At 45.2% G+C, this 24,756-nt stretch overlaps 1 protein-coding gene across 2 annotated transcripts in view; it reads right to left on the bottom strand.

The window, feature by feature from the left end:
* TNXB (tenascin XB) overlaps positions 1-24,756 on the bottom strand; it is a 168,387-nt gene that overhangs the window by 22,355 nt on the left and 121,276 nt on the right. For both annotated transcript variants that reach the window (XM_068250294.1, XM_068250295.1), the window contains 7 exons: positions 23,027-23,323; positions 21,362-21,484; positions 18,370-18,507; positions 18,165-18,284; positions 14,804-14,947; positions 13,410-13,540; positions 12,043-12,175 (listed from right to left, as the gene is read on the bottom strand). In XM_068250294.1, coding sequence (XP_068106395.1) covers positions 12,043-12,175; positions 13,410-13,540; positions 14,804-14,947; positions 18,165-18,284; positions 18,370-18,507; positions 21,362-21,484; positions 23,027-23,323 — 1,086 coding nt within the window. The remainder of the gene's footprint in view (positions 1-12,042; positions 12,176-13,409; positions 13,541-14,803; positions 14,948-18,164; positions 18,285-18,369; positions 18,508-21,361; positions 21,485-23,026; positions 23,324-24,756) is intronic.

Genomic DNA, 24,756 nt, shown 5'->3' with positions numbered 1-24,756 from the left:
ATGCGTTCCCGGACCGCACAGGTCCGGAACGCATGCAGTGTGAACATCAGACAGTGCACTCTATGCACTGTCTGATGTCGTGCGTGTTGGCCTCCTGCACGCGTTTCCAAAACGCGACTGGAAACGCGTGCAGTCTGAATGGGCCCTAAAGCAGGGGAAGAGACATCCGCAGTATGAGTGGTGTAAGCAGGGGAGGAGACATCTGCAGTATGAGTGGTGTAAGCAGGGGAGGAGACATCCACAGTATGAGTGGTGTAAGCAGGGAAGGGGACATGCACAGTATGAGAGGTGTAAGCAGGGGAGGAGACATCCACAGTATGAGTGGTGTAAGCAGGGAAGGAGACATCCACAGTATGAGTGGTGTAAGCAGGGGAGGAGACATCCACAGTATGAGTGGTGTAAGCAGGGAAGGGGACATGCACAGTATGAGAGGTGTAAGCAAGGGAGGGGACATCCACAGTATGAGAGGCGTAAGCAAGGGAGGGGACATCCACAGTATGAGTGGTGTAAGCAGGGGAGGAGACATCCACAGTATGAGTGGTGTAAGCAGAGGAGGGGAACAGTTTGTTAATGATTACCACTATACAAAGCATATACAGAAGTGATCATTACCAGCACAGCACCCTTGAAGAGCTAATTTTAATTGTGGTTGAGGGAGGGTCCTTGTGGGCTCCTCCGGTTTAAGGGACCCGGTGCAGTCACAACCTCTGTATCCTCTATTGCTACACCACTGGGCAAGGATCTTTCACAGACTCCCTGCAGCAACTGAAGATAAAGTAACTGGCCAAGAATATCTGGGGGCTGAAGACAGGGGAATGCCTGTAGAGATATGAGTCTGACAGCTGGACAACCATGAATGACTGCTTCATCTGTCTGCCTCTCAAGCCTTCATTTGGAATGAATCAGAATATTGTAGTTACTCCATGCGTACAAAGTGATCTGCAACATCTGGCTCTTTCTGGCAAGAAGAATTGTTTGTGGTCCAGATCACGTTTTTCTTCAGTTATTTGCTCATACTGGACTTTCATCTCCTAAAATACTTGTTCATAATTGTTTCTGGTAACTATCTAGAGCATTTCCAAGTGTCACCTGATGTTGGTGGCCTGCTCTCCTGCAATCAGCCAAAATGGAAGATCAGCTGAAAATCTACTCCATCGATGGAAACCGTCCGATGTCTGCCCAAGTCTACAAAGCTACTCAATCAAGCAAAGTGGAGAATATAACTGACTCGATCGTACACAGAATCGACTTTTGGTTTTTACCTTGCTTATTTAATTATATTTGGTAATTAATTATTTTTGGTCTTTACATTGCCTGTTTGATTTCTTATTTCCTATTGTATTAACTGATGTTCTCTGATAGACAATTTGATTATGGTTTGTGCCTACCTGTTGGTGTCTGCTGGTGAATAGCCAATTTGATTACTGTTGGGTCCACCTGTTGTCAAATGCTCTCAGGGTGACTAGATCTAAACTAATGGGACTTTTTTTACATTTAAAAAAGAGAAAAACTGTGTAAAGGTGTCTATACCCAGGGGCGTAGCAATAGGGGTTGCAGAGGTAGCGACCACATCGGAGCCCTTGGACCAGAGGGCCCCGAAGGGCCCTCCCTCAACTACAGTATTAGCTCTCTATTGGTCCTGTGCTCATAATAATCACCTCTATAGATACTTTGAATAGTGGTAATCATTAACAAACTGTTCCCCATCCCCTTCATGCACCTCTGACACTGTAGTTGCCCTTGGCAGGTTTTAGTGCACCGTATCAATTGTTATGTATAGAGTGCTTGGTGGTGGGGGGGGCCTGTGTAAAACTTGCATCGGGGCGCACTGCTCCTTAGCTACGCCACTGCCCATACCTCAGATGGTGTATGGTCAGATTGACCAAGAGACATTGAATCTGATTGGAGAGAGATCTGTTGCCAGCCCATACACCACAAGCCGGTTCGCATTCAATTTCATGCTGAACTCTGCTGCCTCACATCTGTTTCCCCTAATATTCAATGTGCCCCCTGGGTGAAAAGTGCACTATGCATTACCTATCTACTGGTACATTTAAACTAGGTGGACAGCGACTGGGGGTTTCTGTCCCGTTACCGCCATGCACCCGATCAAGCATGTCAGCCCGACATTTTGCAGCATGTCCAAACCGTACATTCAATCAATTATAGCCCGCGATTGGTAGAATCGTCAATCAGGCATGCTTTTGGTGGCACCGATCTTCATCTGATTCGATCATAATTATCAATTTGCATGGTCTCTTGGCCACCAAATCAGTAGATGTATGGGGCATTTTAAAGTTTCACCCATTAATTGATCCTGTCAAAATGTCCTTGTGTTGTCTGCCATGTGTAGCCCAGGTCTTTTTGGAACCCAACTACACCCTTCCTGTAATCTAACTATAGCCAAACACACATGCTTCCTGCTTCAAGATGTCCAAATCTCGAGCACCGAAAAAAATCACACACTTGAAAATGCAGTGAAAGACTTGCTAATGCCCTCTTAATTGTTACTTGATATCGCTGCCTATCGGAGAATTGCCTATGCCTATCAGACAGGGAGGCTCAACAGAACGAAGATCTCAGCATTCCGTCTCAATTAATGGCCAATTATAACTTGGAACGGAGAACCGTATCCAACGCAAATTTGAAGGCCAGCTAATTCATTTGAAAACATTCATCAACAGTCTCGAGAAGTGATTTGGAAAGCGCGCTGCCTTTGTCAGCAGAGCTTTGTTGCCGTGACACTGGTGATAGGATTCAGATGTCGTCAGCTCTGGACCGGCTCCTCTAAAACTTTCAAGAGCCAAGCCAGGAATTTCATGTCCTTGGAGACATCTTCCCGTTTGTCAGAAGGCAATTAGCTCAATAAGTAGATGGGTCTCGGCTTTGCCGTGTGGGATGGAGCCTTGTGGATTTTCAAAGAGGAGAAATTATTGCAGGAAAGGAGTGATTTACACGCAGAGGATGTGTTTTACACGCGGGAATGATGGTAGTTACAGAAGTCCTCTTCTGGGCCACTGTAAAGACATCTTGTACTCTGTGTACTCTGTTCTTGTATGTGCAGAAGATAGTGGCATTTCAACATCTCCAACAGTGGCCTGCATGTGCCAGATTCTGTCTTCTCAGTCATTGGAAGCAATTAAAATGATTTTTGGCTGATGTTGCCTCAGAGAAGCCTTGCCTCAGATGTTGCCTCAGTTTCCTTCGTTCCTCCAAGGAGACCCTTTTGTCCTTTAGCTTGGTCACTTCCTCTCACACACGACTCCATGGCAATCAGATAAATTCCCTGGATGAACACCACTGGGAACTACCTACAGTAGTAATTATAGCCATGGATGTCTTTCGACGCTAGGAAAGCGTCTAAACCCCCCTTAAAAGCAGATATACTGCAGAATTTGCCATAACTACTTCCTGTGGCAAAACATTCCACATTTTAACCACTCTTACTGTAAAGAACTCTTTCCTAAATAAATGGCTAAAAAGGGTCCTAACCCCAACCTTCTTTGTTTTTTGTAGAGATAATTCCATCGAGTGAGGAGCACTGATAGGAGTCTCTGTTCGTTACTCCCCTCAGATATCCGATACTTACAGAATCCATGTCTAAAAAAAAACGATATAAAGCACCAAACACTAGTTAACAAAGGCAATTGTAAAAAGAAGTAAGGTTTGCTCAACGTGACCAGCATAGTTGAAGCAGAAGGAAGAGTGTTGTACCGTGTTACCATCAGTAAAACCAAGACGTTTTGAATCAGGATGATACCATTTATTGGCTAACTTAGAAGAAAAGCAGTAAGCTTTCGGCTATGAAGCCTTCATCAGACTGATTTCTGTATACTGACAACACTTAGAATACAGCTTTTATACACTGGACATTAAAAGAGAAATACTGTACATTGCTCTGTAATAAAAGTCATTAATTACAACATTATTATTATTATTATTATTTATATAGTGCCGACATCTTCCGCAGCGCTGTACGGAGTATATTGTCTTGTCACTAACTGTCCCTCCGAGGAGCTTACAGTCTAATCCCTATCATAGTCATATGTCTATGTATGTATTGCGTAGTGTATGTATCGTAGTCTAGGGACAATTTTAGGGGGAAGCCAATTAACTTAGTTGTATGTTTTGTGGGATGTGAGAGGAAACCGGAGTGCCCGGAAGAAACCCACGCAGACACGCAGAATCAAAAAGTGGTCTTATCTTTTGGTCATAAATGAGCTGGTATGACTGTGAAACCTTCTTGATAGAGATGAGCCGAAATTTTCGAAATTTCGAACTGCTTTTATTACGAATGCGAAATTTAACATTACGACCCAAATTCGTAATTTCGTAATTAATTTTCAAATCGTAATTTACAATTTCGTAATCGAAATTTCACTCCCGTAATGACGAATTTCGTGTCTCCAACCGAAATTTTACTGTTTCAGGTTTGTAAGGGTTTCTATCCCTCTAGATGCCTAAAATGAATAGCACAGCCAGTCCTCCTCCTCCTCCTCCTCCTCCTCCTCCTCCTCCTCCCTCTCTCTCTCTCTCTCTCTCTCTCTCTCTCTCTCTCTCTCCCCAGAGATCTGTAGTATTTCAAAACCATACTCACATTCATGACATGTCCAGGGATCAATCCCAGGCCAACCACATGGAAGACAGCTATGCTCACCACCATACCACCAAACACACACTAAATAGACTGCTAACCTAAATCTTACTTGTAGACAGTCATATGAGACACATGCTGGGTGCAGGGCTTTGTGATTGGACCATGGACCATGCGATAGAGTGAGGTGCAAAAATGAAATCATGCCTAGCAGAGGATGGTTTCACAATGCTAAATGCTAGGCTGGCTGTGGTGCAATTGGTTAGTGCGTCTGGCTGGTAACAGCAAGGTTACAGGTTCGATTCCATCCAGGCATGTCTTTTCCTTTTGCGTTCAACAGTTGTCCAAACAGAGCCAACAGAGCCCCAGATAGCCATGTAGAGTTAGGTCACAGCTAGCCTGGCTGTGGTGCAATTGGTTAGTGTGTCTGGCTGGTAACAGCAAGGTTACAGGTTCGATTCCATCCAGGCATGTCTTTTCCTTTTGAGTTCAACAGTTGTCCAAACACCGAGCACAAAGTTTTGCATGCGTAAAGTTTTACGCACGCAAAATACCCCATGGGGTTCAATGGCGCAGCGCGCGCACGCAAAAGGAAAAGACATGCCTGGATGGAATCAAACCTTGCTGTTACCAGCCAGACACACTAACCAATTGCACCACAGCCAGGCTAGCTGTGACCTAACTCTACATGGCTATCTGGGGCTCTGTTGGCTCTGTTTGGACAACTGTTGAACGCAAAAGGAAAAGACATGCCTGGATGGAATCGAACCTGTAACCTTGCTGTTACCAGCCAGACGCACTAACCAATTGCACCACAGCCAGGCTAGCTGTGACCTAACTCTACATGGCTATCTGGGGCTCTGTTGGCTCTGTTTGGACAACTGTTGAACGCAAAAGGAAAAGACATGCCTGGATGGAATCAAACCTGTAACCTTGCTGTTACCAGCCAGACGCACTAACCAATTGCACCACAGCCAGGCTAGCAGTGACCTAACTCTACATGGCTATCTGGGGCTCTGTTGACTCTGTTTGGACAACTGTTGAACGCAAAAGGAAAAGACATGCCTGGATGGAATCGAACCTGTAACCTTGCTGTTACTAGCCAGACGCACTAACCAATTGCACCACAGCCAGGCTAGCTGTGACCTAACTCTACATGGCTATCTGGGGCTCTGTTGGCTCTGTTTGGACAACTGTTGAACGCAAAAGGAAAAGACATGCCTGGATGGAATTGAACCTGTAACCTTGCTGTTACCAGCCAGACACACTAACCAATTGCACCACAGCCAGCCTAGCATTTAGCACTGTGAAACCATCCTCTGCTAGGCATGATTTCATTTTTGCACCTCACTCTATCGCATGGTCCAATCACAAAGCCCTGCACCCAGCATGTGTCTCATATGACTGTCTACAAGTAAGATTTAGGTTAGCAGTCTATTTAGTGTGTGTTTGGTGGTATGGTGGTGAGCATAGCTGTCTTCCATGTGGTTGGCCTGGGTTTGATCCCTGGACATGTCATGAATGTGAGTATGGTTTTGAAGTACTACAGATCTCTGGAGAGAGAGAGAGAGAGAGAGAGAGAGAGAGAGAGAGAGAGAGAGAGAGAGAGAGAGAGAGAGAGAGAGAGAGAGAGGGAGGAGGGCTGGCTGGCTGGCTGGCTGGCTGGCTGGCTGGCTGGCTGTGCTATTCATTTTAGGCATCTAGAGGGATAGAAACCCTTACAAACCTGAAACAGTAAAATTTCGGTTGGAGACACGAAATTCGTCATTACGGGAGTGAAATTTCGATTACGAAGGCATCTAGAGGGATAGAAACCTTTGCAAACTTTAAAATACTAAATTTCGTAATCGTAATTACGAAAATTTGCGTAATTTGCGAAAATTACGAAATTTCGATTACTGCTAAAATCGTAATTGTAGTAATTTCGCGAAATTTCGGAAATTCGTAATTAGGTCATTACGCTCATCCCTACTTCTTGATGTTGTAATTAACCACTTCACCTCCAAGGGTTTTCCCCTTAAAAACCAGAGCAATTTTCACCTTTCAGCGCTGTGTTCATTCATCTGCCAATAACTTTATCAGTACTTATCACACTGAAATGATCTACAATTTTTTTTCTTCGGGTGGTACTTTTTGCTAAGACTTATTCTATGCTAAATGCATTTTAATGGGAATAGTAAGAAAAAAAATGGCAAAAATTAATTATTTCTCAGTTTTTGGGCCATTATAGTTTTTTAAAAAAAATAATACATGCTACCATGAATAAAACCCACACATTTTATTTGCCCATTTGTCCCGGTTATTGCAACATTTAAAACATTTCCCTATTACGATGTATGATGCCAATATTTTATTTGGAAATAAAGGTGCATTTTTTCAGTTTTGCGTCCATAGTTAATTACAATTTAAAAAGTAACAGTAATATACTCTCTTGACATACAGATTAAAAAAGTTCAGTCCCTAAGGTAACTATTCATGAATTTTTTTATTGTATTTTTTTCCCCACAAAAGTTTTATTTGTGTAGCTTTTGGAGAGTGTGGGAGGCAAGGGGTTAATTTTAAATGTAACTATAAGGTCTTTTAAAAAAAAAAAAAATTGTGTAGGTGTAATTTTACTATTTGTCCACAAGATGTCCTCACGCATAACTTTCCTGTGCGTACTATTAGTACGCAAACAGGAGGTAATGCATGGACGTGTAAGTATCGGCTTCTGTGAATGACGCGGCATCTCATTGATGCTGGCAATCATTCACATGGGGACTTAGATCAATGAATGGGAACTGTGTTCCCACTCATTGATCTCCCCTCTAACGATCGGCGGCAAGAACGAGTGTGAGAGCCAGCGGGAGTGCAAGATTGCGATATATTGAACTAAAAATGCAATCGTAGCATTACAGAGGTGAAGAGGGATTTTACAGGGGAGTAGATACTCGTCCCAGGGGAGGGCAAGTGGTTAAGGCATCCAATGACATTTATTGCAGTACAATAGTTACATAGTTATTTGGGTTGAAAAAAGACATATGTCCATCGAGTTCAACCAGAGAACAAAGTACAACACCAGCCTGCTCCCTCACATATCCCTGTTGATCCAGAGGAAGGCGAAGAACCCTTACAAGGCATGGTCCAATTAGCCCCAAAGGGGAAAAATTCCTTCCTGACTCCAGATGGCAATCAGATAAAATCCCTGGATCAACATCACTGGGCATTACCTAGTAATTGAAGCCATGGATGTCTTTCAACGCAAGGAAAGCATCTAAGCCCCCTTTAAATGCAGGTATAGAGTTTGCCATAACGACTTCCTGTGGCAATGCATTCCACATCTTAATCAATCTTACTGTAAAAAAACCCTTTCCTAAATAAATGGCTAAAACGTTTTTCCTCCATGCGCAGATCATGTCCTCTAGTCCTTTGAGAAGGCCTAGGGACAAAAAGCTCATCCGCCAAGCTATTATATTGCCCTCTGATGTATTTATACATGTTAATTAGATCCCCTCTAAGGCGTCTTTTCTCTAGACTAAATAAACCCAGTTTATCTAACCTTTCATGGTAGCCGAGACCTTCCATCCCACGTATCAATTTTGTTGTTCGTCTCTGCACCTGCTCTAAGACTGCAATATCTTTCCTGTTATGTGGTGCCCAGAACTAAATTCCATATTCCAGATGTGGACTTACAATGCATCTCCTTGTCAATGTCCAGTGGATATAAGCTGTGTTCTAACCTTTGCCAGTATACAGGAATCAGTCTGATGAAGGCTTCCTAGCCGAAAGCGTACTGCATTTCTTCTACGTTAGCCAATAAATGGTATCATCCTGATTCAAAACTTCTTGCTCAACGTGACCAGAAAACCAACTTCCAAACTTTTCCGGAGAGAATTTAGCCAAAAATAATGAAAAAGTACAAATAAGTAGGAGATGAACAACATATTTTTGCAGTGCTCAGTTTATCCCATCCTCAGGAGGACTCTGTGAGATAACCCAGATGTCCTCTATTATTAATGCAAATTTTTTGTTTTAGCTATCAGAGTCTTCTTGTGTTTTATGGCTGTTATCTTTGAAAGGTCCTCTCCTTATAAATATTTAGCCCATTCATTCCCATGAAATAAACACTGTAATTAAAAACAACATGACTGTCAGATAATAAAATACCTCCCGGAGGTTCAGCCTCAGAAAACACATTTCATTTCTGGCAAACGGAGATACAACAGCAGCTAAGGAGACAGAATACACAGCCAGTTGTACTGTGTAAAAAGGGGAAAAATTATAACATTTATACAAAGCTCTATAAATGTTTCTGTGATGTGACACAATTCTGGCCATCCCTGTTTAATGATCAAACTAAAATCTTGGCTGAGAAGAAAGGACCCTCTGGGCCTCCATACCTTGCAGCACATTGGCCCGCCTTACTGCCCCTCCTCCTGTTTAGGTTAGCCATGTCCGGCCACTTGATGAAATTTATCATAATTATATTTTGTAATTAGAAACATTGCACCCTTTTTGATCTTAGAAAGAAATTCCATCTTTGTTGAGAAAACCTCAATGTTTTCATCTTGGCTCTGTGTATGGCAAAGATTGATGGCAAACATTTTTCCGCTTGTTTGTTTTCTTTTTATGCACATATTAAACGTAAGCATTTTTACTGAACTTCCCCTCAGGGTGTCGAAGGTTGATGCCAGTCAGTGGATTAGTCCAGTCTTTTTCTGGTGGTATAGATCAGTGCAGATTGTAAAGCGATTGTGTTGTTTGTGGAAAGTAAGTAAGTAAACAAAACCTCTTTCCCTAGATTTGTATAGATACAGCACTCTCCTGGCAAAAGTTTTCTACAGAAGAGCGCAAAGATGCATAGGTACACTTATTATTACCGTAGGTGAAGTTAGGCACGAGATATTACTGATAGTTAACATATCTGTAATATTTCTTTGCTCCCCATGCCTAACACTAACCTCCCTCTCCATGCCTAAGGGTACATACATATCCAATTTTAATTGGCCAGCACTGGTGAATTTTAAAGGGAATCTGAAAGAGAACCCGAGGTGTGTTTAAAGAATGTTATCTGCATACAGAGGCTGGATCTGCCTATACAGCCCTGCCTCTGTTGCTATCCCAGACCCCACTAAGGTCCCCCTGCACTCTGCAATCCCTCATAAATCACAGCCGTGCTGTGAGGCTGTGTTTACATCTGTAGTGTCAGTCTCAGCTGCTCCCCGCCTCCTGCATAGCTCCGGTCCCTGCCCCCATCCCTTCCCTCCAATCAGCAGGGAGGGAAGGAATGTAGGCGGGGACTGGAGTTCTGCAGGAGGCGGGGAGAGCAGCAGACTGACACTATAGAGATAAACACAGCCAGCTCTGACAAGCTGTTTGTCAGCAGCGTGGCTGTGATTTATGAGGGATTGCAGAGTGCAGGGGGACCTTAGGGGGGTTTAGGATAGCAACAGAGGCTGGGCTGTATAGGCAGATCCAGCCTCTGTATGCAGATAATATTCTTCAAACCCACCTCGGGTTCTCTTGAAGTGAAAATAAACTTATGACATAATGATTTGTATGTGTAGTACATCTAAGAAATAAAACATTAGCAGCAGAGATACTGTACGAGTCTAATTTTGTTTCCAGTACAGAAAGAGTTAAGAAACTCCAGTTGTTAAGTATGCAAAAAAGTTTCACTGAATTCTCCGACTTTCAAAGTGGCAGAGAGCTCTGTCTTCTGAAGCTTATTATCTGAAGTGTCTGTCACTGTGTTTTGTTTTTTTCTGCAGAGCAAAGTTCAAAAGATTATTAGCCTGCTCTGTGAAATTATTGAGAATGCTGAGTAGTGTGTAAACTGCAAATATTAGAGAATGATGCAATGTTATAAAAAAAACTAAATAACTGAAAATAAAAGGATAAGACTATTTTCTTTGCTACTAATTATCCAGTACTACACAACCAATTCATTATATCATAATTTTTTTTTGCTTCAGTGTCTCTTTAACCCCTCCATGTAATGTGAGGGCCGACAAATTTTGAATACTACGAAAATATTGTGCAGGAAAGCACTCAAACTACATGGAAGTAGTATAATTGGCCAGTGATTGGCCAATCAAAATTGGAATTGTGTGTATGTATCACAACAATATACTCCCTTCTCCGTGTCTAACAGTATTCTGTTCTTCCTGATGCAAAACACCAACCTCTCTCTTCCTGCCTGACAGTAACCAAGCCAAGCTCATAACCAATCCTACCACTAAGTTCGACTTGGTTTTGAGTTCTAATAAAGACCACCATATGTCATTAGCCATTTTTAATAGATTAGATACTAGACATCAGAGTATGCCAAATGCATACTAAATGGATTGCATGACCTCCAAAATGAATCCTCAAGTAGGAGTGTTCTTGTTTGATCCCGCCTGTTCTTGGATTTTCGCCTTTGCCTAACTTGCATATTCCTAAATCTGCTCCTGTTCCTTTTTTTGGGTACAGCTGTTAATCTAACGGCATAAACTGTGCTTGTTCCTCCTAAAGTCTATGAATCCAGTTCCACAACAATCAAAAAATAGAAGGCAGAGCGGCTGGGCACTTCCAGTTAAAACACCAGTTTAATCAAACACAAAATTGCCAAACAGTAAAAGATAGCACAGTAGCATATGGAGAGGGTACAGCACGCAGGAGGTCGACAGCTGTTTCGCACTCACTCAATGGAGTGCTTCATCAGGACCACAATGATGTCACCACCTCGCCCCACTCAGAGTGTCCCTCACCGGACTGTAAGATCCCAAAGCTCAGACATTGCTCATGTTCAAGTCCAAAGCATCTCTGATCAACAATTATTAAAGACGAGGTGGTGATTGGCTGGTGCATTATCCTTAGTTTAAAAGTTTATAAAAAAATATATATATATCCATATACTCCTCTTAATCCATAGTATGCTCCGCTAAGATGCATACAGATAAGTGTGTGCAGGGATAATGGTTAATCATGAGTGAAGTCTGATCTTTGTGGTCTTAGTTACAATCTGATGAGTGACACTCTGATAGAGGCAATGGCATCATTGTGGAACTGGATACATAGTCTTTCGGAGATACAAATGCTGTTTATTCCATTTGTTCTTACTGTCGGATGTGGGAGTCTTCCACTATGAATTGTCTAGTGATTTGGAGGACTTGTCATTCATAAGCGCACAATTTCTTACACAACACCTGTAAATCTACCCATTTACTTGCTACTGGTTATGGCCTACTCCTGTCTCTGCTATCCATTAGGCGCTAGGAGGCAACCCTCATCACAGAGTCTTCTAACTTTCCCTTATTGTTCCATCAAGTCCTTCCTGCCATAAACTCCATAAACTTCACCAGATCACTTCAAGCAATGCTAGGAACTAGGCACATCTCACAGTTATTGGGCTATGTATGACCAGTCACAACACATTATGCTGCTCTGTTTAGACAGAGCTAAACACTGGATGTCTGGTCACTCACCGGTGGTGAAGGAGGTAGAGATGGGGACGGAGCTGCCACTGTTTCTCAGGGCGTGGAGCTGAACTCTGTATTCAGTGGTGGGGTCCAGGCGACTCAGCATGAAGGACGTCAGATTGGACAACAAACGGATCTCCTGCAAGAGGGAGAGAAAATGTCTCTGTGAATATATATCTCAGATCAATGGCCACCTAACAGACTGTGATACATTATTTCTGAAGGTGATTGCTGGTCAACACTTCCACCATGTGTCCAAATGATGGGGTTATGCCCTTGTAGGCTGAGCAGGCATCCAGAGCCATTGGTTTATAGTGTGTACAGTGTATAAAGTAAAATGAAGTGGCTTGTACTGTAAGTATTAGTAAGTGAAAAATCTAAAATCAGGTCAACTAACTTCAGTAACGTCAGTGGCCGGGGCCCCCCAGCAGAAGTATCATATCACCCCCTCCTCATGGCCAAACTCCTACCTGCCACATGTCATGGCTGAACCCTTTCTCCCCCTTGTCATGGCCAGGAAGAGACCACCTTAGTGGTCAGCTGTTCCGCTCCTTTCCCCCTTGGCAGTGTAAGCGCGGTTATATTTACCTAAATCCACACTGCCTCTGGTCTCCTCTTCCTTCCTGGCTCCTGATGACATGATACGCAACAGGAGCTGGAGGATCTCAGCATACAGCATGCAAATGCCCAGAGGAAGAGGAGACCCATCACAGCGTGGACTAGGTATATTAAATACCAGGAAACCTTCGTACTCAAAATCACACACTACGACCTCAGCACTAAGGCACCACCCCCACACTAAGCTGCCACCCACAACTGTGCCGCTCACACTAAGCCGCTGCTCACGGATGCACCTGCAGATGCGCATGCACACCACACTGAGCCAATGCCCACAACTGCACCACCTGGGAGCAGTGCGGGGGACTACTTGGCAGGGTCCGGTGGTGCAGGGACCCCTGCAGAGGTTGGAGGCCCCCTTTGCCTGTGTTGCCGGCAATGAACCTTGCATTAGTCTATGGCAGGTAGATGCACTGATATCAGAAGAGGTGTCATAGTCTAGGGGGACAGACTCTACTGTAGCCAATATCAAGTGCCACCATCCAAATCTACAGAAATACCACACTTGTGGTAGGCAAAACCTATAAGGCCATGCTGAACTAGTCAGCACTAGCCCTAACAAGCTGCTTTTTGTTATAGAGCCTGAGCACATTTATGCATTTTTGTTGCTGCAATCAGAAAAGAAATACACATTTTTCCCCCGCCCTGAGGGTTTAGGTGGGCTTATGGAACTGCTTAGAATGTGTTGTAGCATCAGCCATAGGCCAACCCGCCCTCATTCATCATATAACAACTGTATAAGGAAGCCAGTCTACCTTTGCTTCTCCCTGCGGTGCTTGGTAGGTGAGCAGATAGCCGGTGGGCGCCGTGTCTGGTGCCTTCCATGTCAGCAGGGCAGACCGAGCCGTGATCTGAGTGGCGGTGAGGTCTCGGGGGGCATCAGCACCTGGACAATGAGAGGAACAAAGCAAAGTCACTATACAGAATGGAAGACGGCAAGGCTTTGTGAAGCTTCCACAGAACCTGTCCCACGAGCGCAATCTAATGCACACCCTTTGGGCTACTAAAGAAAATGGTTGAATTAATGACGACCAACTTCCTACACTCACCTATGCAAACCCTCATACATTTGTTGCCCCAAATTATGGCTGAGTATAGGCTATTTATAAGCTATAGACTTGCTATACACCAGCGGCTCTGCATGTGAGCCTGGCTTCAGGGGCATAAAGAGATAATTTGCATATTCAGAAGTGATGCATTGTGGGAAGGGCTTTTTGGTCTCTTTAAGCCTCAAATGCTGTCCTAGTGGTTTTGGGTCACCATGAGCTATCTGGGTATTCTGTACCCAAAATGACCGTTAGTGATTATTTCAGGGTGCAGTTTAGAGATTGGGAAGATACACACTTGTTGCTTTGCCAACAGCTGAGTAGTATGTCCTGCTTTGTGGAGAGGGGGTCGATTGGGCGATGCCCTATGACAGTGAGTAGAATAGAATAACAACAACAGTTGGGCCTGAGCAATCCAATTACCAATCTTTTAAGGGGAGGCAAACAACAAAGTACTGATTGATAATTTTGGACAAAAGAAATCTAAAGTGCATATGAAGATGAACTCCTCCTCTACTCCTTTAGCTTACAGAGAACACACTCCCACTGCATGCCTAATTTCAAGTTTCAGCTGCAGTAGAACTTAATATAAAGGCTCCCCCAACATAGTTAAAGGACACCTGAAGTGACTTTTGACAAAAAACTTGCGTCAGTAGTAGTGGGAAGTCTCTGGATGGTCAAGAGGCTTCCTGGATCCTCCTATAGCCCACCGTTCCAGCATTGGGGCCCTAATAATGGCTGATAATTCAGTATCTCAACAGTCTGCTATCTCTCTCACAGTTCCCCACTAGTATGCAACTAACTGGTAATAGACTAAAGAGATGAGTGCTCAAAAATATACATAAGACCCAAAACACAACATGTTTCAACTGATAATGGGCTTCGTGTCAGGGGAACGTGCAGGTTGTGCTATGTACAAAATATATACAAAGATACAGAGTGATACCATGCATGGGCAAGTTCATTCTACTGGGGAAGTTTTAACTTTGTGAAGCCTGTTAATGAAGCATTCATGAATCCAATCAGATTTCATTCATGTGGTTGAGATACAAATAAATTCCTCAGTGATGTATTACTCCACAACGCTGACAGACAGAACTCACTGGTGGTGAATGAGGTGGAGGCTGGTGCACTGGTCACGGATCCGTGTGAGCTTTGCACGCTTACAAAGTACTCTGTGCGAGGGTGTAAACTGGTCAGCCGCAGTTCAGTCTTATCTCCAGGAACCGGTACGGCGATAGCTGGGACTGTAAGAGAGCAATGGAGAGAGTGACATCTGGTGGTAGGTGCAAGAACAGATTGATGTTAGAACATAAACATAATGAGGATTCCATTAAAGAGGAAGGTGTCTGTGTCTAGTTAAGACTAGACAAAACACAGGCTATTTAACACTGATTCTATGATAAAATTGGGCCCTATAGGTCCTAAAACCAAGGCTGGATTTATACTTTTTTCTCCTCTAGCACAAGTATATTGGGAGCCCCATCCTTGTACAGCAGCCCCTCCCATTCCATGTGCCGCCCCCTTTTCCATGTGTTTTATCCCTGTACTGCAGACCCTCTCTTTCATGCGCAGCTCTCTTGGACATCAGCTTCCCTTTTCATGTGTTGCTCCTCATTTGCAGCCTTTTCTTTCATATGTAGCAACCCCTATTTTATGTCCAGATGCCTCCTTAGGCTGCAGCCGCCCAATGCCCAGACCTTGGTGGCCTTTCCAGAAATCCGGCCCTCCCTAAAACTAAACAAGTTAAAAATACAAATGTCTATAAATATAGTAATAATGTTAATGATTGCAGGTACTAAACACTGCAGCCTAATGATTAAAGCCGTCTATGTTAATAACTAGTGGTGTGCTGCTGAGAAGCTTTAACTGGAGCTATATGCAAATAGTACAAACAAGACACTAAACTATGTTTCATCCCATAAAGAAGGGGTTTCATTAGGGTAAAAAACAAGGTGCTAGTGTATAAGTGCTGTACAATGAATCAGAAGTGCACAAAACAAAAAACTCATAGCATTTTGTCTCAGCTCATATTGAAGCTAACCACCATCCTGGTAACCTTAGAGTGACCAGGCATCCTCTTTTGCCTGGACAGGTCCACTTTTTCCAACCTGTCCGGGGCGCCCTGTCGGGATTTAGAAATATCCGGGTAGTGAAGAGCCCTTTTGGGAGCCAAAAGAGCCGGCTCTTTAAAGGGAGCCGAGCGTCCAAGCCAGAAGAGCCGATGCTTTCTAAAGAGCCGGAATTCCCATCACTAGACTGAGTCTAGTGATGGGAATTCCGGCTCTTTAAGCATCGGCTCTTCTGGCTTCGCTGCTCGGCTCCCAAAGAGCCGGCTCTTTCCAAATGGCTCTTCGACAATCAATCCCTGCTGCTCTGCTACGCCTCCGCCCCCATCCACTGAGAGCAAATTGCGGAGCAGAAGGGCGGCGGCGAGGGGCGGAGTTTAGGCTAGGGCTTGAGTTCAGTGAAGTGAAGTCACGCTGGTGCTGTGTGGCCTGTGGGAGCAGTAATTATAGCTGCGACACAGACGCAGTAGTGCAGAGAGTGCAGACTGCAGAGGCCAGGGATCAGAGCAGAGAGAGAGCAACACAGAGCAGACAGGGAGCAGCAGTGCAGACAGGCCAGGGATCAGAGCAAAGAGTGACACAGACAGGGAACAGCGCAGACTGCAGAGCAGACAGACAGGCCAAGGATCAGAGCAGATAGCGACACAGACAGGGAGCAGCGCAGACTGCAGAGCAGACAGACAGGCCAGGGATCAGAGCAGAGAGCGACACAGACAGGGAGCAGCGCAGACTGCAGAGCAGACAGACAGGCCAGGGATCAGAGCAGAGAGCGACACAGACAGGGAGCAGCGCAGACTGCAGAGCAGACAGACAGGCCAGGGATCAGAGCAGAGAGAGAGCAACACAGAGCAGACAGGGAGCAGCAGTAAAGACAGGCCAGGGATCAGAGCAAAGAGCGACACAGACAGGGAACAGCGCAGACTGCAGAACAGACAGACAGGCCAGGGATCAGAGCAGAGAGCGACACAGACAGGGAGCAGCGCAGACTGCAGAGCAGACAGACAGGCCAGGGATCAGAGCAGAGAGCGACACAGACAGGGAGCAGCGCAGACTGCAGAGCAGACAGACAGGCCAGGGATCAGAGCAAAGAGCGACACAGACAGGAAGCAGTGCAGACAAACACATGGGTTGTAGAAAAGGTGACCCCAATCCAGGAGAAAAGGGAGTGCGCACACAGTCTGTACAAGAGACAGAAGGTCTCACAAACAGGTGGATGTCACAAGTGTCAGACAGCTGTCAGAGAGGCCAATTTCCACAAATAGTGCAAAGCAAAATCCAGTAATTCCTCAGTGCTTCACTGGGGTTGTATCCAACCTGACTGGTTTTGGCCTTCCAGTAATTACCTGTGATGATGCTGGAAGGCTGAAACTGGTCTGGTTGGAGAGTGGGCAAGTTTCGGATTAGTTACAATAGCACTTTGAAACTGCAGTGGTTTTATAACATATTTTTTTTCCAAAAGGGTCCTGTGTGGAGCAACAAACAATGTGGCATTTTATTACTGGATACTTTAATTCAATAAATGCTTGGAATGTTATTGTGATCAGTATCTGATGCCATCTCATTGTCTGTGCGCTGGCAGACATCTGGTGAGTCGGTGAGTCGTTTTTGTCTTTGAGCACTGGGTGGCTACAGGCAGCCAGGAATTCTGGTTACAACACTAGTGAAGGGCTTAGGAACTACTGGATTTTGCTTTGGCGCACAGACAGTATATCCAATAGGGGATGGAGAGGAACAGGTATGCTGTCAACCGCTTGCAGCTGGAAAATACAGACGAGAAGGAGGAGGAGACAAGCGGGGAGAACAGCGCACCCTGCTGTGTAGGAGTAAAATCAGTGAGAGGCATACACTGTTATTAGGTCTCTCACTTCAGATGCTGGCTGAACCCAGGGAACACACGGGCTATCACCTATTATTCAAGGGAACCTCCTCCAATTCACTATAACCCACCGATATGTTTTTTTGGGACGTGGGATGAGACTAGAGCAGGCATGGGAAAACTTGGCCCTCTAGCTGTTAAGGAACTACAAGTCCCACAATGCATTGCAGGAGTCTTACAGCCACAGGCATGACTCATAAAGGCAAATGCATTGTGGGACATGTAGTTCCTTAACAGCTGGTTTGCCCATGCCTGGGACTAGAGGACCAGCAAAAAAAAAAAAAACATAAAACGTACCCCAAGAACAAATAAACTTCTTGCAGATAGTCAAACCTGGGATTTTAGGGCTGCAGGCCAAGAGTGGTAGACACTTAGCCTGCCCCATTAAAGTAATCGCCATTAGGGGGCAGTAATTCCAGTATTATAGAAAAATTATGCAACTCTGTGTTCGACAATACCCTCTGTACCTTGGGGTACCTTTTATGGTTGAAGATACACACAGAAACATGCATCTCTTACTGTTCTCTGCTCTGTATGTCAATAAATATCTATCCACTGGTCCTGTAGGAGCTTCCCAGCGCAGAAGAGCTGACACTTCAGTTACATCATGAGCACGCAGCGAGCGGGGACCACCGCCAGCTGAACAAAACGAGACCCAAAGTTAGAAAACTCAATTTTACTCTAGTCAACATGATCACCTATTACTTAGTCATGCAAAGAGTACCTGTAGTGAAGAAGTCTGTCAGTGGTGTACTCTCCTCGAACCCTCGAACCGAAACAACTGTGACCTCATAGCGCGTTCCAGGAGTCAGTCTTTTTAATGGAGTGGTGGTTCCGGAGACACTAACACTTTCAGGCTCTCCTGAAGTAGAGACATATTATCAAGCAAAATTATAGGTTAAAGGGGAACTTCAGCCTAAACAAACATACTGTCATTAAGTTACATTAGTTATGTTAATTAGAATAGATAGGTAATAAAAATTTTTACCCACCCTGTTTTAAAAGAACAGTCAAATGTTTGTGATTCATGGGGGCAGCCATCTTTTTGGTTGAAAGGAGGTGACAAGGAGCAGGATACACAGTTCCAACTGTCCTGTGTCCTGATAACCCCTCCCAGCTGCACACGCTAGGCTTCAAATGTCAAATTCAAAATGTAAATAAAAATAATTTTGCACCAAAACAGCAGAACGAGAGCAACATCATCAGAAATCCCATCATGCTTTGCACAGCATCAGGGGAAAAAAGCCCGGGCAGTTTTCTTCTGAGCAGCTAAAAATGAGGCTTGGATAAGAGTTCTAATGCTGTGAAACTGTTAAAGAAACACCAGGCCTTTTCAGTGCTGCTGAGTCGATTTTTAGTCCGGAGGTTCACTTTAAATACAGGACAGATCCTGCTGCTCCAACAATGATGTAAGAAACTAAGAACAGCAAAGTTCCCATTATCCGGAACCCAGGCATGTGGAAGTCTCAACTACCCAGCATGCCTGAGGGGGGCAGAACTTTAGTGGTCTGAAGGCCAGAAATAATTTACCGATCCTTCCGGCATTGTCTTCTACACATTCTGCAGCTCCTAGTGGCTTACTGATGTCCATATACGGCTCCCGGTGGGTCGGGTGACATGCCGGAGGATGCCAGAAAGCCGCTGGCAGCTGCAACAGACGGCGTCCGGAGGATCGGTAATGAGAAGTTGTTTTTCTTGCTCTGAAGGGGGAGTGTTAGTGTCAATTTAGTGGCGGTTCAAGCAACTGGCAAGCACATGTATTCAACACCAGGCAATCCCTGCCTGTGCCGGATACTGGCGTTTTTGATGTATTATGCTTTGGTGTTTTAGGCTGGAGCTTCGTTGGCATGATCAAGATTCATACAGGCATTGCCAAAGCAACAGGAAATGGGGGACATGGAAGGGGGTGGGATCGGGGTACAAGCAGTCCATGGACATTTTTAGGATTTCTCACAGGAAACCTCAGTTCTGGTTGTATATCTGGTAGCATGCTGTTTATAACAGTAGGCTAAACACGTTTCTGACCCTTTGGTTCACTCTGCTAGGAAATGGGGGCATGGTCTATCTCTCTTGTAAGTCAGTCTACTGACCTATATCCTCTTCATGTTTACTTTAGACAGCTACTGTACAGTTACATAGAGTTGGGCCGAACCTCCGATTTTAGGTTCGCGAACCGGGTTCGCGAACTTCCGCGGAAGGTTCGGTTCGCGTTAAAGTTCGCGAACCGCAATAGACTTCAATGGGGATGCGAACTTTGAAAAAAAAAAATAATTATGCTGGCCACAAAAGTGATGGAAAAGATGTTTCAAGGGGTCTAACACCTGGAGGGGGGCATGGCGGAGTGGGATACACGCCAAAAGTCCCCGGGAAAAATCTGGATTTGACGAAAAGCAGCGTTTTAAGGGCAGAAATCACATTGAATGCTAAATGACAGGCCTAAAGTGCTTTAAAACATCTTGCATGTGTATACATCAATCAGGTAGTGTAATTAAGGTACTGCTTCACACTGACACACCAAACTCCACTGAACAGAACAGGTATGCAGTGGCGGGTTCACTAAACAGGTATACAGTGGCGGGTCCACTGAACAGAACAGGTATGCAGTGGCGGGTTCACTGAACAGGTATGCAGTGGTGGGTGGGTTCACAGAACAGGTATGCAGTGGCAGGATCACTGAACAGGTATGCAGTGGTGGTGGGTGGGTTCACAGAACAGGTATGCAGTGGCAGGATCACTGAACAGGTATGCAGTGGTGGTGGGTGGGTTCACAGAACAAGTATGCAGTGGCAGGATCACTGAACAGGTATGCAGTGGTGGGTGGGTTCACAGAACAGGTATGCAGTGGCAGCAGGATCACTGAACAGGTATGCAGTGGTGGGTGGGTTCACAGAACAGGTATGCAGTGGCAGGATCACTGAACAGGTATGCAGTGGTGGTGGGTGGGTTCACAGAACAGGTATGCAGTGGCAGGATCACTGAACAGGTATGCAGTGGTGGTGGGTGGGTTCACAGAACAAGTATGCAGTGGCAGGATCACTGAACAGGTATGCAGTGGTGGGTGGGTTCACAGAACAGGTATGCAGTGGCAGCAGGATCACTGAACAGGTATGCAGTGGTGGGTGGGTTCACAGAACAGGTATGCAGTGGCAGGATCACTGAACAGGTATGCAGTGGTGGTGGGTGGGTTCACAGAACAGGTATGCAGTGGCAGGATCACTGAACAGGTATGCAGTGGCAGGATCACAGTACAGGTATGCAGTGGGCTGAGGGCTCACTGAATAGAACAGGTATGCAGCCAGGAAGAAGTTAAGCCTAACTAATCTTTCCCTATATGAGAGACTGCAGCAGCTCGCCCTACTCTCACTAATGCAGGCACACGAGTGGCCGTAATGGCCGCCGCTGCCTGCCTTATATAAGGGGGGTGGGGCTCCAGGGGCTAGTGTAGCCTAATTGGCTACACTGGGCCTGCTGACTGTGATGTAGAGGGTCAAAGTTGACCCTCAGGTGCATTATGGGGCGAACCGAACTTCTTCCGCAAAACGTTCGCGTGCGGTACCCGCACGCGAACCACCTACGTTCGCCGGCGAACCGTTCGGCCCAACTCTACAGTTACAGAACATTTATTGTTAAATTATTTTTCACCCTTTTTTAGAACTCTGGAAAATTTGAAATTGCAGCAAATATAAGGCAAGGGAGAGAGGATGGGACACTGTTACCTCCTTCCGCAGGCTGGTAGGACACTTTGAAGGTTGTGGTCTCTGAATTTGGTGGATCCCAGCTTGCCGTAGCTGATTTCTCTGCCACGTCGTTGAATCTCAGATTTTTGGGAGGTTCCAGACCTGAAACAGACAAAATATCGGCCATCATGTAGAATCTATGAACTACTGAGCGGAAAACACAGCTGTGAGGAAATGAGATGCCTGCTTTAATTTTTCTTGGAAAGTCAGAATCTTACTGGCTGCCCCCCCCCCCCCCCCCCTTCCCCACTCCCACACCTTCTGTAACAGTACAGGCCAGTCAACATCAACATTCAGAATGTTTTCCATGCTTAAAGGATACATAAGGTGACATGTGACATGATGTGTACAGTTGACATGTGACAGACATGTGTATGTACAGTGTATGTACAGTATTGTACACAAATAACTATGCTGCGCCTCTTTTTTTCTTTCACTGCCTGAAACGGTTAAAAATCAGGTATGCAAGTGACAATTTCTGTTGGGAGCGGGTCATTTTTAAAGGAAACACCAGGTGAAAATAAACTGACATGATAAACAGTTGTATCTACCCTCCTTTTCCTAAAATTGACTATTTCAGATATCCCACATTATTATTTTTATTTTTTTTTATCTACGGTACTTTTTATGTTTTTGCTATTTCATGGTCTCTGCTCAATGACACTAGCACTTAAGTTTGCCAGAACTAAAATCCATGAACTATTAACCCCTTTTATCTCTTTCCTGCTCTCAAAAGCCATTTTCTGCCAAGAAAGTGTTTTATGGCTGCCATTCCTTATTAGTGAGGGTTGTGCTATAGTCCGACCCAGTCCCAACCTGGACAGAACCTGTCACTTGCATACCTGATTTTTTAGTCTTTAACCACTTGCCGACCGCACACTCATAACGTGCGTCGGCAAAGTGGCAGCTGCAGGACCAGCGACGCAGTACTGCGTCGCCAGCTGCAGCCTAATTAATCAGGAAGCAGCCGCTCGTACGAGCGGCTGCTTCCTGTCAAATCACGGCGGGGGGCTCCGTGAATAGCCTGCGGGCCGCCGATGGCGGCTCGCAGGCTAGATGTAAACACAAGCGGAAATAATCCGCTTTGTTTACATTTGTACGGCGCTGCTGCGCAGCAGCGCCGTAAGGCAGATCGGCGATCCCCGGCCAATCAGCGGCCGGGGATCGCCGCCATGTGACAGGAGACAGCCTGTCACTGGCTGCACAGGACGGATAGCGTCCTGTGCAGCCCAGCTTACCAAAGGGGGCCAGGTAGGAGAGGGAGGGGGAGCATTTCGCCGCGGAGGGGGGCTTTGAGGTGCCCCCCCCGCCAGCCACTCGCAGGCAGCAGAGATCAGACCCCCCCAGCACATCATCCCCATAGGGGGGAAAAAAGGGGGGCAATCTGATCTCCCTGCCTGCACCCTGATCTGTGCTGGGGGCTGCAGAGCCCACCCAGCACAGATCAATCAAACTAGCGCTGGTCCTTAAGGGGGGGTAAAGGGTGGGTCCTCAAGTGGTTAAGGCAGAGAAAGACAAAAATGAACACAGCCTAGTTATTTGCGTGCTAGGCACTGTACATACACATATCTATCTCATCATGTCACATGTCACTTCGGGTATCCTTTAAAATGCCAATAAAATATAAGAAGGGTTTCTCTTTACCGAGAGGTCCAGTCTTTCCCGTGCCTTGCAGACTCCAGCGCTCTTCCCCCTCTCGGATGCCATGTAAGGTGACAGAGTAGACCGTATCGGGTTGCAGATCGGTTAGGAGAAGGTTGCGATCTGGCCCCTCGGCTGTCGCCATGTTCACCGGCTCGTCCTGACCTTGCACTCGATATCGGACTCTGAAAGAGTCGAATGAGCCTTGTGGAGCCTCCCAGGATAGGTGAATGGCGTGTGGACCATGAGGCGATATGTAGAGGCCAGTTAGTATGGGAGGACCATCATAAGCAGCAGGATCTATAGAAAATACACAGAAAATGTAAATTAGAAAAAAACAAGAGTTTTCTGACAAGTGCATCAAAACATATCATCTAAGTAACTAGAAATACAGTCAGTACTATGAACAATATTCTCCTCTCATCCACTCTTGTCACTCCCTACACACTCCTGCATATGGGACTTTTCAAAATCCTCTCCTCTCCTGTGGACACTCTTTCCACAACCTATTCGGAACTCATTACCCCTTGAAATCTTCAAACACAACCCAAGTCCTGACAAGCAATGTCCACTTTAATTGATGAAAATGCACTCATCTCAGTTCTGATCTATAAGTTGTTGAGGGGATTTTTGCAAAGAAAATTTTAGATTGCTTATGATGACTTTAAAAGCAAGAAGTTTTGAATCAGGATGATACCATTTATTGGCCAACTTAAAAGAAAAAGAATAAGCTTTTGGCCAATAAGTCTTATTCAGACTCAATTTCTGTATGCTGATGTTAGAACACACAGCTTATTATTATTATTTAGTATTTATATAGTGCTGACATCTTCTGCAGCGCTGTACAGAGTATATTGTCTTGTCACATAACTGTCCCTCAGAGGGGCTCACAACCTCACAGTCCCTACTACAGTCATATGTCTATCTTGTGTAGCGTATGCATCGTAGTCTAGGGCCAAATTAGGGGGAAGCAAATTAACTTATCTGTATGTTTTTGAGGTGTGGGAGAAAACCGGAGAACCCAGAGGAAACCCACACAGAAAAGTAGGGAACAAACAAACTCCTTGCAGATAGTGCCCTGGCTGGAATTTAAACTGGGGACCCAGCACTGTAAGGCAAGTGTGCTAACCACTGCGCCACATACATTCAACCTCAGAAGGCGATATGAACCCTGCTCTCTCATGTCAGAGGCAGAGCCCTGAATCAGTGCACTATCCAGCCATATTTAACCATAGACCCTGAACAAGCAAGCAGATCAGATTGTTTCTAACAAAAATCGTTAAAAAAAAAAAAAAAAAAAACACATTAGCTACATGCTTGTTTGAGGTGAATGATTCAGACACTACTAATTCCTGAATGATCAGCAGGACTGCCAGGCAACTGGCATTGTTTAAAATAATTATGGCAGCCCCCATATACCTCTCACTCCTGGTTCCCTTTAACTGTAGGGAATTACAGCCTTGCCATAGGATTGGCTGGATAGTGTACTGGTTAAGGGCTCTGCCTCTGACACAGGAGACCTGGGTTCGAATCTCAGCTCTTCCTGTTCAGAAAGCCAGCATCTATTCAGTGAGGAGACCTTGGGCAAGACTCCCTAGTACCGCTACTGCCCATAAAATGCATCCTAGTGGCTGCAGCTCTAGCGCTTTGAGTCCGCAGGAGAAAAGCACGATATAAACGTTCTGTGTCTTGTCTTCTACAAGATTATTTTGGGAACGCTGTGATCTTTCCCT

The sequence above is a fragment of the Hyperolius riggenbachi genome, chromosome 8 (genome assembly GCF_040937935.1).
Source record: "Hyperolius riggenbachi isolate aHypRig1 chromosome 8, aHypRig1.pri, whole genome shotgun sequence".
Classification (NCBI taxonomy): Eukaryota; Metazoa; Chordata; class Amphibia; order Anura; family Hyperoliidae; genus Hyperolius; species Hyperolius riggenbachi.
This window is presented reverse-complemented; position numbering and strand designations above follow the sequence as displayed.